This window comes from Schistocerca americana, chromosome 2, assembly GCF_021461395.2.
Source record: "Schistocerca americana isolate TAMUIC-IGC-003095 chromosome 2, iqSchAmer2.1, whole genome shotgun sequence".
Lineage (NCBI taxonomy): Eukaryota > Metazoa > Arthropoda > Insecta > Orthoptera > Acrididae > Schistocerca > Schistocerca americana.
The window spans coordinates 1,008,059,543-1,008,073,445 of NC_060120.1; the positions used below are offsets into that span (position 1 = coordinate 1,008,059,543).

Consider the following 13,903-nt stretch of genomic DNA (forward strand, 5'->3'; position numbering starts at 1 on the left):
GCCGAGCGGTTCTAGGCGCTTCAGTCCGGAACCGCGCTGCTGCTACGGTCGCAGGTTCGAGTCCTGCCTCGGGCATGGATGTGTGTGATGTCCTTAGGTTAGTTAGGTTTAAGTAGTTCTAAGTCTAGAGGACTGATGACCTCTGACGTTAAGTCCCATAGTGCTTAGAGCCATTTGAACCATTTGAACCTTGACACCAGACTCCTAGGACATATACCGAATCGAGAATCTGTGAGACCACCTTGGTGGATGTTCGCGCTATGGATCCCCAATCGAGGCACCTAGTGCAGCTGACCACGATACTGAAGTCGGCTTGGCTCCATATTACTGTCAGTATCTTCTGGAACCTCATTGACTCTCTTGCTATACGTCTCGCAGTGGTCCGCACTGCAAAATGTGGTTATTCGGTCTTTTAGCAGATGGTAACATTAATGTGACTGGACAGGGTTCGAGGAGGATAACTAAAAGCGAAAGTCCTTGGGTATCGATTTGGAAGACGTAGGTGATCCAGTATTAGAGTTAGAGCTTGAAATAACTTTGAAAGACTGTGAACAAATAAGGTAGCAGACACAGGTAACATTCGCTGGTGATTTTTAAAAGTATTGAAAGAAGTGGAAACCATTGTGTGTGGAATCTCTTAGACTGAAGATACCATAGGAGATAATCATCCACAGCGTCCCAAAGATATTAAAGATGAGTATGAGAACTATTGCACAATCAACTTTACAACCCATAAACCCAAGCTCCTGACAAGAATGACATACAGAAGACTGAGAAGAAAATTGAAGAAATTTTGCATGACATTCAGTTTGGCTGTGGGATAGGTAAGGTACCATAGAGAGAGTTCTGACGTTGCGACTGATGAAAGGCATAAGAAAATTGAACTTCATGCGACTTGGTGACCAAGAAAGAGCACTCGACAACGCACAATAGAAGATAAATTAGAAATTTTCAGTAAAATAGGCATGTGCTAAAGGAAAAGGAGAAGGAACAAAACGAATGAAAGACCAGGAAAGAAATGCTTCGGTTAAAAAAAAGGGCGTAAGGCAGGAGTATAGCCTTCCACCTCCACTATTAAATCTGTGTATCGGAGGAGGAATGACACAAATAAAAGGAAGTTTCGGAAGTGACATTAAAATTCTGAGCGAAATGGCGTCAATGGTAAGATTAGCTGATGAGGCTGGTGTCCTGTGTCAAAGTGAGGAACTTAGGTGACCTGTTGAAGGGGATGATGAATCTATTAAGCAACGCATATGGACTGAGAGGTGAAACAGAGTGACAAGGTGACAGAACACACGTTGACATCAGGGAATACAGAGTTACTAGTAAGTACCTCCAGGGGAATCAGAAGACGACCGCATGAAAAACTGAGACATACAGAAAACAGACTCACGTGAATGGGCACAGCATCTCCCGAACTTTTTGTCTCACACTGCAGGTGTTTAGTATTGTATAGGCGCCGTTTCTGACACGGCAAACATCAACATGTGGGTGCAATTAATTGAAGTCACTGCTGCAGGAAGGCACAATTGAGCCCTCTTTGGTAATCTCTTCATTGGAGCGGATGATTTTTATCTACATGTTCTAACACCGCTGCCCTCTAGTGCGTCTAAGCTGCGTCATTATTACGAATCGAAACTTGAAGAGATCCTCTATCTACTGGTATACATCTATTTTCTGTATGTATGGAATTTCTCGAGCATCTGTTTACTAAAACTCCAGAGGCACTTACGAATGATCCTAGCAGGAGCTGTAAAGGGCAAAAACTATAGGATAAGACAGAGATTCGTATATACAAGGAGAATCACCTAAAACTTTCACCGCAGATATTGCAGAATGACAAGTGCTGTTGATGTGCGGTTTTGCCGGCCGCTGTGGTCGAGCGGTTCTAGGCGCTTCTGTCCGGAATCGCGCGACTGCTACAGTCGCAGATTCGAATCCTGCCTCGGTCATCGATGTGTCTAATGTACTTAGGTTAGTTAGGTTTAAGTAATTCTAAGTCTAGGGCACTAATGACCTCAGATGTGCTTAGAGCCATTTGAACCATTTTTGCGCGGTTTTTAAAGACAGAATTGATAGTCAGGGACTCGTATAATTAGCCAATAAATAGATTGTAATAATACTTACAAAGCGTATTTTCTGTGCAAACATACACTTCTTTAAGTGGAACATTGCCTATTGATATTAAGAAACTAAAAGTGGAGCAAATCAAAATGTCAGTGGCGTTTGTTGCAGGATTCTAGTGCACGTCCTTTACGAGATATCGTACTTTGAAAACTTTCCACACCGACACTAGCTTGTGCCATTCAACCTGCGCATTCTATAGGTATGGCGTCGTTATGTTTGCTTACAGTGTGCTCGTGTGTTCCTTGAGTGCACTACAACTTACTAGTTCAAAAAAGCAGATAAAAATTCACTTGACGCCTTCTTCAGAAACAATCTCCACTCATTCCAAATTAATAATATAAGTGTAGACCAGATGTGGCTTAAATTCAAAGAAATAGTACCGGCAGCAATTGAGAGGTTTATACCAAATAGGCTAACAAACGACGGAGCTGATCCTCCTTGGTACACAAAACGGGTTAGAATACTGTTGAAGAAACAACGAAACAAACATGCCAAGACTGGCGATCCTTTACAGAAGCTCGAAACTTAGCGCGGAGTTCAATGGGAGACGCCTATAACAGTTTCCACAACGAAACTTTGTCTCGAAACCCGGCAGAAAATCCAAAGAGATTCTGGTCGTATGTGAAGTATGTGAGCGGCAGGAAACAATCAATGCCTTCTCTGCGCGATAACAATGGAGATACTATCAAAGACAGTGCTGCCAAAGCAGAGTTACTAAACGAAGCCTTCCGAAATGCCTTCACAAAAGAAGACGAAGTAAATATTCCAGAATTCTATTCGAGAACAGCTGCCGACATGAGTAACGTAGAAGTAAATATCCTTGGAGTAATGAAGCAACTCAAATCACTTAATAAAAGCAAGTCTTCTGGTCCAGACTGTATACCAATTAGGTTCCTGTCGGAGTATGCTGATGCATTAGTTCTATACTTAACAATCATATACAACCGTCCGCTCGACGAAAGATCGGTACCCAAAGACTGGAAAGTTGCACAGGTCACACCAATATTCCAGAAAGGTAGTAGGAGTAATCCACTAAATTACAGGCCCCTATCGTTAACGTCGATATGCAGCAGGATTTTAGAACATATATTGTGTTCGAACATTATGAATTACCTCGAAGGAAACGGTCTATTGACGCACAGTCAACATGGGTTTAGAAAATATCGTTCCTGTGAAACACAACTAGCTCTTTATTCACATGAAGTGCTGTGTGCTGTTGACAATGGATTTCAGATCGATTCCGTATTCCTGGATTTCCGGAAGGCTTTTGACACTGTACCACACAAGCTGCTCGTAGTAAAATTGCGTGCTTATGAAATATCGTCTCAGTTATGTGACTGGATTTGCGATTTCCTGTCAGAGAGGTCACAGTTCGTAGTAATTCACGGAAAGTCACAGAGTAAAACAGAAGTGATTTCAGGCGTTCCCCAAGGTAGTGTTGTAGGCCCTTCGCTGTTCCTTATCTATATAAACGATTTGGGAGACAATCCGAGCAGCCGTCTTCGGCTGCAGATGACGCTGTCGTTTATCGACTAATAAAGTCAGAAGATCAAAATAAACTGCAAAACGATTTAGAAAAAATACCTGAATGGTGCGAAAAGTGGCAGTTGACCATAAATAACGAAAAGTGTGAGGTCATCCACATGGGTGCCAAAATGAACTCGTTAAACTTCGGTTACACGATAAATCAATCTAATCTAAAAGCCGTAAATTCAACTAAATACCTAGGTATTACAGTTACGACCAACTTAAATTGGAAAGAACACACAGAAAATGTAGTGGGGAAGGTTAATCAAAGGCTGCGTTTTATGTGCAGGACACTTAGAAAATGTGACAGACCTACTAAGGAGACTGCCTACACTACGCTTGCCCGTCCTCTTTTAGAACACTTCTGCGCGGAGTGGGATCCTTACCAGGTAGGACTGACGGAGCACAGCCTTCAAAGAAAGGCAGCACGTTTTGTATTATCGCGAAATATGGGAGAGAGTGTCATAGAAATGATACAGGATTTGGGCTGGAAATCATTAAAAGAAAGGCGTTTTTCGTTGCGACGGAATCTTCTCACGAAATTCCAATCACCAGCTTTCTCCTCCGAATGCGAAAATATTTTGTTGACAGCGACCTACATAGGGCGGAACGATCACAACGATACAATAAGGGAAATCAGAGCTCGTACGGTAAGATATAGGCGTTCATTCTTTCCGCGCGCTGTACGAGATTAGAATAATAGGGAATTGTGAAGGTGGCACTTAAATTTGATTTGCAGAGTATCCATGTAGATGTAGGTAGATGTAGTCAGCTAGTGTGCGACAGTCCGACCACCGTAGGTCGTGATTGTTCAGTAGGATTTAACAATGCAGCAAAAGTAGACATGCTCATTGTGTATGGAGCGTGTAGGAAGAATGCAGTTCGTTCTTGTACGGTGTGTGCGGCAAGATGTCCCAACACACGACTACCATCTCGGCAGTAGCCGGCCGAGCGGTTCTAGGCGCTTCAGTCCGGAACCGCGCGACTGCTACGGTCGAGGGTTCGAATCATGCCTCGGGCAAGGATGTGTGTGGTGTCCTTAGGTTAGTTAGGTTTAAGTAGTTCTAAGTTCTAGGGGACTGATGACCCGGGATGTTAAGTCCCATAGTGCTCAGAGCCATTTGAACCATATCGGCAGTTATTTATCACCAAACAGGTACGTGAAAGTGATAGTGTAACACCTAGACCATAACAAAAGGATACAAGTGGCGACAGAAGGGGGGAAATAAATGTACCTGCCGCTGTTGCAGTTGATCCGCCTGTTATTTCCCGCGCAGTCTCACGAGGAAGCGCCATGAGTCAGGTAAGTGTCCTATGCACTCACCGTCGACATACGTTCCATCCCTATCACATCTCTCTCCACCACGAGATGCATGGAAACGATTACGAGAACCGTGTTAACTTTTATACAAGGGCATTAAGACAGGATACGTCAGACGTATTATGTATCTTGTTTGGTGGTGAAGACACATTTACCGATCACGGCCAGGTAAACCGCCGAAATGTGCACTACTGGTATGTCCACAACCCCCGTTGAGTTCCTCACATGGAACGTCAGCGTCCATGGAGTGCAAACGTATCTTGTGGGATAGTGAACCATGACCTCACAGTCCCGTTTCTCATGGGTGGAACACTGAACGCGCACAAATAACGTAGCCTCCAAACCGACCATCTTCCACGGATGCTAGAGACCGTTCCTCTGCAGACTAGGAGGAACCTGTGGTATCAACATGATATCTGCCCAGGCCATAATGCACGAAATACTACACCGTGTCGTAACAAATTGCTTCCAAACCATTGAATTGGACGCAGAGAAATTATACTTTTGGCCGGCCCGCTTCCCAGATTTGATGTCTGTGGACTGATTTATGTGAGGAAAGCTAAAAGACGCCATCTATAAAGACATACCAACTACGAGGGCAGTTCAATAAGTAATGCAACACATTTTTTTTTCTGAAACAGGGGTTGTTTTATTCAGCATTGAAATACACCAGGTTATTGCCCAATCTTTTAGCTACACAACACTATTTTTCAACGTAATCTCCATTCAATGCTACGGCCTTACGCCACCTTGAAATGAGGGCCTGTATGCCTGCACGGTACCATTCCACTGGTCGATGTCGGAGCCAACGTCGTACTGCATCAATAACTTCTTCATCATCCGCGTAGTGCCTCCCACGGATTGCGTCCTTCATTGGGCCAAACATATGGAAATCCGACGGTGCGAGATCGGGGCTGTAGGGTGCATGAGAAAGAACAGTCCACTGAAGTTTTGTGAGCTCCTCTCGGGTGCGAAGACTTGTGTGAGGTCTTGCGTTGTCATGAAGAAGGAGATGGTCGTTCAGATTTTTGTGCCTATGAACACGCTGAAGTCGTTTCTTCAATTTCTGAAGAGTAGCACAATACACTTCAGAGTTGATCATTTGACCATGGGGAAGGACATCGAACAGAATAACCCCTTCAGCGTCCCAGAAGACTGTAACCATGACTTTACCGGCTGAGGGTATGGCTTTAAACTTTTTTTTGGTAGGGGAGTGGGTGTGGCGCCACTCCATTGATTGCCGTTTTGTTTCAGGTTCGAAGTGATGAACCCATGTTTCATCGCCTGTAACAATCTTTGACAAGAAATTGTCACCCTCAGCCACATGACGAGCAAGCAATTCCGCACAGATGGTTCTCCTTTGCTCTTTATGGTGTTCGGTTAGACAACGAGGGACCCAGCGGGAACAAACCTTTGAATATCCCAACTGGTGAACAATTGTGACAGCACTACCAACAGAGATGTCAAGTTGAGCACTGAGTTGTTTGATGGTGATCCGTCGTTCATCTCGAACGAGTGTGTTCGCACGCTCCGCCATTGCAGGAGTCACAGCTGTGCACGGCCGGCCCGCACGCGGGAGATCAGACAGTCTTGCTTGACCTTGCGGCGATGATGACACACGCTTTGCCTAACGACTCACCGTGCTTTTGTCCACTGCCAGATCACCGTAGACATTCTGCAAGCGCCTATGAATATCTGAGATGCCCTGGTTTTCCGCCAAAAGAAACTCGATCACTGCCTGTTGTTTGTAACGCACATCCGTTACAGACGCCATTTTAACAGCTTCGTACAGCGCTGCCACCTGTCGGAAGTCAATGAAACTATACGAGACGAAGCGGGAATGTTTGAAAATATTCCACAAGAAATTTCCGGTTTTTTCAACCAAAATTGGCCGAGAAAAAAAATGTGTTGCATTACTTATTGAACTGCCCTCGTACATCCGACGATATGCAACAACGTATTACTGCAGCCTGATCGAACATCTCAGCTGCAATGCTAGCATGTGTGCAGCAGTCGTTGCATACCAGAAAAAGTGTATATTGCCGCTACCGGAGGTCATTTTGAACACAGCTGTCTCGTCACTGGTCAGAAACCACATAACTAGTTTATGCACTTATGTTGTTCTTTACTCTGTGCTTCCACTGCTATTGTAGAAGTGTAGATGTGGGAAATTTTCAAAATACGATATCTCATAAACCACTCGCTCTACAATCCTGCAACAAACAACACTAACATGTTAATTTACCACACTTTTAATTTGTTGTTGTCAGTAGGAATTGTTTGCGTAAAAAATAAACTTTCAAACTATTATTAGTTGATTGCCTGACAATATGGGCCCGTGAATACCAATACGTTTTGTGAAAACCACATATCAATAGCACGTTCCATTTCCGCAATATTTGCAATTCAAGTTTTAAGTGATTCACCCTCTATATATCCGACAAATAAACGAAACTGTTGGATCTAAGTGCTATTCTGCAGGAGGCTGGAGAAATGCTGTATACCAGATCTCTTTCCTTGCCCATCCTTTTCTGGAGTGTCGTATCGTACAAAGACATTAACGGCCAGATTGCACCTCACACACAGATTGCACTTCACCAGTAAGTTCTGTGCCCAGAGCGTAAGAAAGGGACAACTCATAAAGAAATAAAAACGCATGGACCATTAGCATCAGGCTCTTGAAATTAGAGAGGCTAGGTACTTTGTTTCTTGCCGTAGCACTCAATAATATGATGCACACGATGCCAACAGCGGCTACCTTAATTTACGTTAATGAGGCTTCTTGTCATTACACGCAATGTCATTGATAGAATATAAAATATTAGAAAGTAACAATAACGTGGAAATACAAGTTATGTGGGTTAAAAACCGTCTTTTGCGACAGTAATAAAGTCTAATTAAGACCAAACGCGTTTCGCTGTATTCTAAAGCATCTTCAGTGGTAACTACAACATTATAGTTTGTCTTGCAAGTTTGGTTTTGCTAGCATCATGAGCAGTTATCATGCTTTCAGTTACCATTGCAAACAGGATTAATTATTATCGTTAAACGAGATTTTTTGTTTTTTACACCATCCGATCCGCTCTACTACACATATGTGGCAGATTTCAGCTTACAGCATATAATCACGTTTTTCAGTTGTGAAGAGTCACTGCCATCTCACCATATTGGCCACTTTGTTTCGATGTGCGGCATGCATTTGGTTTTGGTGGTAACGAGAGCATCTGCTGTTTCTGTGTGTGTGTGTGTGTGTGTGTGTGTGTGTGTGTGTGTGTGTGTGCGTGTGTGTGTGTGTGTGTGTGTGTGTGTATTTTTATTTATTTATTTATCACCAAAACTAAACGAAAGATGAACGCATTCCGCACATCAAACAAAGGGCGCAAAATAGCAGGATGGGAGTGGTTCTGCATAACGCAAAACCGTGAATTACTGAAACTGCTGTCTGATGAAATGTACCACACCACATACATATGAGGACTGAAGGAAAAAAAACCCCACAAGTATAGACAATAATTAATATTGTTTACTTAGTAAGTTAAAGTATGAGAACTGTTTCCTAGCAAACCAAAATTGTAAGAAAAACTCTGTCAGGCACTTAAATGTGATTTGCAGAGTATCCATGTAGATGTAGATGAACTCTACTGTTACAGTAACCACTGAAGATGCTTCAGAATAAAGCGAAACGTGTTTGGTCTTTATTGGACTTTATTACAGAAGCCAAAGACGGTATTTAACTTCCGTAACTTGTACAACCGCGACTGCGGAAAAAGAGGCCACAAAACGAAACAGACATCATGAAACGTGTAAATTACGACATTTTAGAATTCGAAGCAGATATTTCGCAAATGGCAAAGTCAAATTTAGGAAAAACTGACTCATGAACAAAATTTCCGTTATTATCATCGAGGATTAAACTATTCACATCCTCATTCTACGACATTCTTTTTGGTGTGAAGCCTCTCTTCTATTTTGTTTGGAGTTATATTTTAACAGTATCTCTTCTGGCTAAATCCGTCCTTGTCATGTGTTCCCAAGCATGTTTCTAAATTTTGTTAACCTGTCATTGTGTAGCACTTGCCGCATATCTTCATTTTTCTTCCTGTTGTCGCCACTCGTCTGGCGTCATCAACGAGTGTAAAAAGCTCTTGTTAACCTATCATCAAAAAAGAGCACCGGGAACTGTGTTTCGCCGTATCTTATAAATGTGAAAGTCACAAAAATATAGAACAAAAATCAGTCAGTTTCGTGTTAGCCATGAAATTGTTGCTGGCAAAATGAACGTAGTTTCAGGGGAACAATTATCGTTAGGAAAGAAAATACCTCTTCATACTGTCAGTTAAGAGTCTGCAATATCGTAGTTTCATTGCTTACGTTATTGTGATTGGAAGCAGCATTTCGCTTCTGTAACACCGACATGCACAGTACTAACCTCTCACATCGACGTAAACGACTTTACTAAGACCAATTCCAAATCCATTGGCAGCCTGGCACAGGTAATGTCCTTTGTCCATTGGGCGGGCGCTATGAATCCACAGACTGCCGTTATCCAGAATCCTGAAAAACACAACATATTTAAGAATTTTTACAATCCTCAAAATCATGCAACATTTGCTACGCAGTATAAGAATATACAGGGTGTTTCAAAAAGAATTACATGATTTCAAAACTCCATATTTATTGATAAAAAGTACTACAGACTTGGATGAATTGCAAAACACTTACAAAATCTTGAAGCTTTAGCTATGCTACTGCAAATGGCTTATGGGTCCATCAGCAGCGGCACGAGCAACATTTAGATAATAGCTACATTCATCATAAACTTTACCAGTGTATCTGCTTTTGCAGACGTTATGGCGATTGTTATTCTGTTCTTCGTTTCATCTTTATTTCAAGGTAAAGGAGAGATGAACACACTTTCCTTCACATATCTCCAGAAAAAATGACATGGGGTCATGTCTATCGATCATGGAGGCCAAGTGTGTAGGACAGTGTCTCGGGCTCCCGTGCTCTCTATCCAGCGTTGAGGCAGAGTGCCACTGAGAAACTGACATACGTTGTTGTGCCAGTGTGGTGGAGCTACATCCTTTAAGATTTTGTCATCAATAAATATGGGGTTTTGGAATCATGTTTTTTTTACAGACACCCATTACATAACTGGCACTTAAAAATGGCACATCAGGAAGGGTAGCAAATAACATTTCACTTTCTGTGCCTGTAAACTGCAGTAGGGAGAAAACATTATGAGATTTGCAGATGACTTGGGGGCATACTGTATGCGACTTTATGTACAGGGAGCTGTGATCTCTCGCAGCAACAGCTGTTTTAACACGGCAGCTAAGCTTCATATCGAACTGAGCTTGGATGACTGGGGTACGTCATGCCATGCTGCTTCAACTCTATGTCAGAGTTCATCAACCGTGGTGGCTGATGAATGGTGGAACATCAGCCCTCAGCAACCCATGACCAGATGTTTTCAGTGGGTGAGGGATTTGCAGAACGTACTGGTCAGAGCAGCATTCAGACACCGTCTTTATCGACGTAGGTCAGGACAGTGATGGGAACATGTGGCATTGAATTATCTTGTTAAAATAACATCAGGGAAACATCGAAGGTAGGGCACAGCCACCGACTTCATCACGTCAGATGTGTAATCACGGTGATCGTGTTATGTACTGAATGGCGCACATACCGTCACCTTACGTTATGGGCCCATATACTGAATGCAATTTAGCAACGGAGCCTCCACGTATGGATGTGATAGGTCCGTCGTAATACAGCATGAAGAACATGGACTCGTCTGTAATGGTGACGTAGCGCCAGTCAGCATTCAGTATCGTTGCGAAGGGAAGCCACAGCAACGGCTGCTGTGCACGCAATCCATGATGCTCCAACAACGACGTAGCTAGGATTTTGACGAAGGAGGAGGGGGTCCTATTTTTTAAAGAGGACCTTAAAAAGACTCGTGTTTTTTATTCATCCTGAAAATTTGCGTCACTTTATACGAAAAGGATATTGGAGATTTTGCCAAGCAGAGAGCCAATGTCATTAGTTATGAGTGCTGTCCTTTGGCAAACCATTAGGAAGAAATCATGCTCCAGTCTCCAAGATCATTTTACACTCTTCTTTCAGTTTGGGTTTGAACTGAGGAAGTGAGTATCAATGCAGGAGCGCAAATTTTTTGGGGCACTGTGATTATTACCGACATGGCTTTTGGAATAAAGAGATCTCTGTTCGACAGAGTAGATAGAATAGTTGGTGGCGAAAATGCAGAGGATCTAGAATTATTGAATTTTACACCTTCCCAAATTTTCTCACTTAAGTATGTCTCTGCCACTTCTTGCACCATAAGAAAGATCATTTCCTGCATCAACGAATGCCCCAGCAGAGGAATGCATGACCCTAAATGAGGAAAATTTTGATTAGTATTTATTTATCATACGGATTTTGGTGTCGGGAGCCACCTAAGAGGTGTTCGGCTCGACTTCGACGCAGCTCTTTTCATTAAAGCAGTGCGGCTGCATCTCTGAGGGAACTGGAATTTGTCAGGAAAGAAAGGTATTAGGAAGGAGATGACCGTGCCCTAAGATAAGGGACCAACCCTGATATTAGCCTCAATTAAAAATGTGAAACCACACAAAACCATTTTCGGAGTTGTCAGAAGAGGGATTCAAACTGCCTCGTCTCCCGAATACAGGGAGCTCACCACACAGAACTGTACCAAGTCGATGAGGTATTCGGAAAACCTGATTGTTGTACACTGTTTTAAAATAAAACAAACTGCATCACAACAAAAGGTTAAATTGACATTTCATATTTGTCCTTTAACTCTGCATGTTTAGTCATTTGATAGTGCATGAATGCCCGCCTTTTTAGATTTAATCGTGCGTGGAATTGATGGCTTTCGTTATTGTAGTATTACAAGAGCGTAAATATATTTTGGACGAAAGGGGAATGGGGGGATGTAGGGCGCAGTCGGCCCGCGGAAAAAATCTTTTAGAAACGAACGAGCTATAGAATGTGTTGTCATCACATACTTCCTCCGCTCTCCACAAACCCCTCCCCATCGTTCGGTATCGGGAATGGTTTTCATAACTGAGTACCGCCAGGGTCACCAGAATGGGTGATATTTTGCCATTTGGCCTACTGATGACAGAATGATGAGCAAATTTTTGTAAAGAAATGCAGCCATCACCTTTTTGGGATATTTTTGTTGATCGACGCGATTTTTGGGTGACACAAACAAATTTAAGGGTATTTTTACGTGCTGATTTTAATTTAATTTATAATGATTTTTACCGCTCTGCTGCCTTGTGAATTACTGAAATATTGCAACCGCAGGGTTCTAGAAACTTCTAGATAACGACTCCAGTGCTAACATCAAACTGATATGTAGGTAATTAGGCTATTATGGCCGTGTGTACATGGTTTTAGCTTACCATAATGCTAGCGGACTTCTCAAAATATTCCCTCTTCCTTCTTGTTACAAAGCTATTCGTAATTAGAAACTATCACAGCAGCATACAGCACTAAAACAATGAATTGTAGCACTCACATTAAATTCAGCTGCAGTAAGGACTGAACTGATTAACGAAACGACAACTGAGCTCAAGCAAGGCTAACAGCTGGTCTTGGCTGAAATAGGCTTGACCGATCGCCGATAGTGCGAGTATGACTGAGAATCAAAATATCTCCAAAATTCACTACAGGTCAACTAGGTCGTGTGCAATTTCCTTTAGGTGTTTCTTAGGGGAACGGGGATCTGACGCCCCTGGACATCCCCCTCTATCCCCCCCACCCCTCCCCCTCACAGCCGCCCCTTTGGCTACGTCCTTGGCTCCTGGCGTCATCGCGCCGTCCACGAGAATCCCTGTTTTGCTACAAACAAGCCCATTTCCTGACGCTGTATAAGTGATTTGGCTTTATGAATCTGTGCGGTCTAACGGACAATATGTCTGTCGTCTCGCTCTTTGAGATCCTGCTTGGCGTTGCGTATGGCTTTCCTCTACCAGTGGATTCCGTATTTGCATGACAGTTATGGAATACCGAGCAACGTGAACAATTGTTTTCAGTAGTGTTGTGCATCTATTATTCTATCTCTTCTGGGCGAAATTCTGTTCATAGCATCAGTTGGCTGTTACCGAGCACTGTCAAAGCCAGTCCCTGAAGATACCTGCTACCTGCTACTTCCAGGAACCTCCACTCTCCTGCCGCAGAGCGCACCGATATGCTTTGTTCTCTCATCGTCGCTGACCCAGAGTCGCTAATGTCCTGCAGCTACATCCTTGTGATCTCTGCACGTGAGTGCACTAAGCTCCTTATTGCACACACAAATGTCCAGTCTCTGCCAGCTCATCTCGACGAGTTCCGTCACGTATTTCAAGACTCAGAGGTCTATGTAATATTTCTGCCGGAGACTTGGCTCAAACCAAGAATTTCCACATTTGTTCTAAGGCACAGCAGATGTAACCAACGAGGGGGTGGAGTAGGACTATACGTACGCTCTGATTTTCCACGTACTCTACTACACACAAAAAGAGATAATGAAGATAAGCAAGTGAAATATATAAAGATAATGAACATAAACAAGTGGAATATATGTTCATAGAGATCAAAAAACACCTGATACGTCTCCTCTGCAAAGATCATAAAGTGGAAAACTTCGCCTGACTATAAATTTATCTTTCAAGTCTCGAATCGACATATGAGCACGTAGTTATAGGTAGTGACACTAACACAAATTTGCTATAAAATACTCCTTCCAGTGTGAGATTTGAGCGGATGCATTCTTCTTCAAACGTGTCGCTACTTCAGCTAGCCTCTAACCATCATATGAACAGTAGTCACACTCTCATCGATATGTTTCCAATCAAGACTAATTCATGCCTCTCAAATATCTTCACTTAGTATGTCCACCCATGTCTATTTTCA

The 13,903-nt window shown here is 42.8% G+C and overlaps 1 protein-coding gene across 1 annotated transcript in view; it reads right to left on the reverse strand.

Moving 5' to 3' along the window:
• Positions 1–9,399: 9,399 nt before the first annotated feature.
• The window catches only part of LOC124594622 (Down syndrome cell adhesion molecule-like protein Dscam2), a 191,172-nt gene continuing 186,668 nt past the window's right edge, over positions 9,400–13,903 (reverse strand). The window contains exon 16 of the mRNA XM_047132994.1: positions 9,400–9,529. Within this exon, the coding sequence (XP_046988950.1) occupies positions 9,400–9,529 (130 nt within the window). The remainder of the gene's footprint in view (positions 9,530–13,903) is intronic.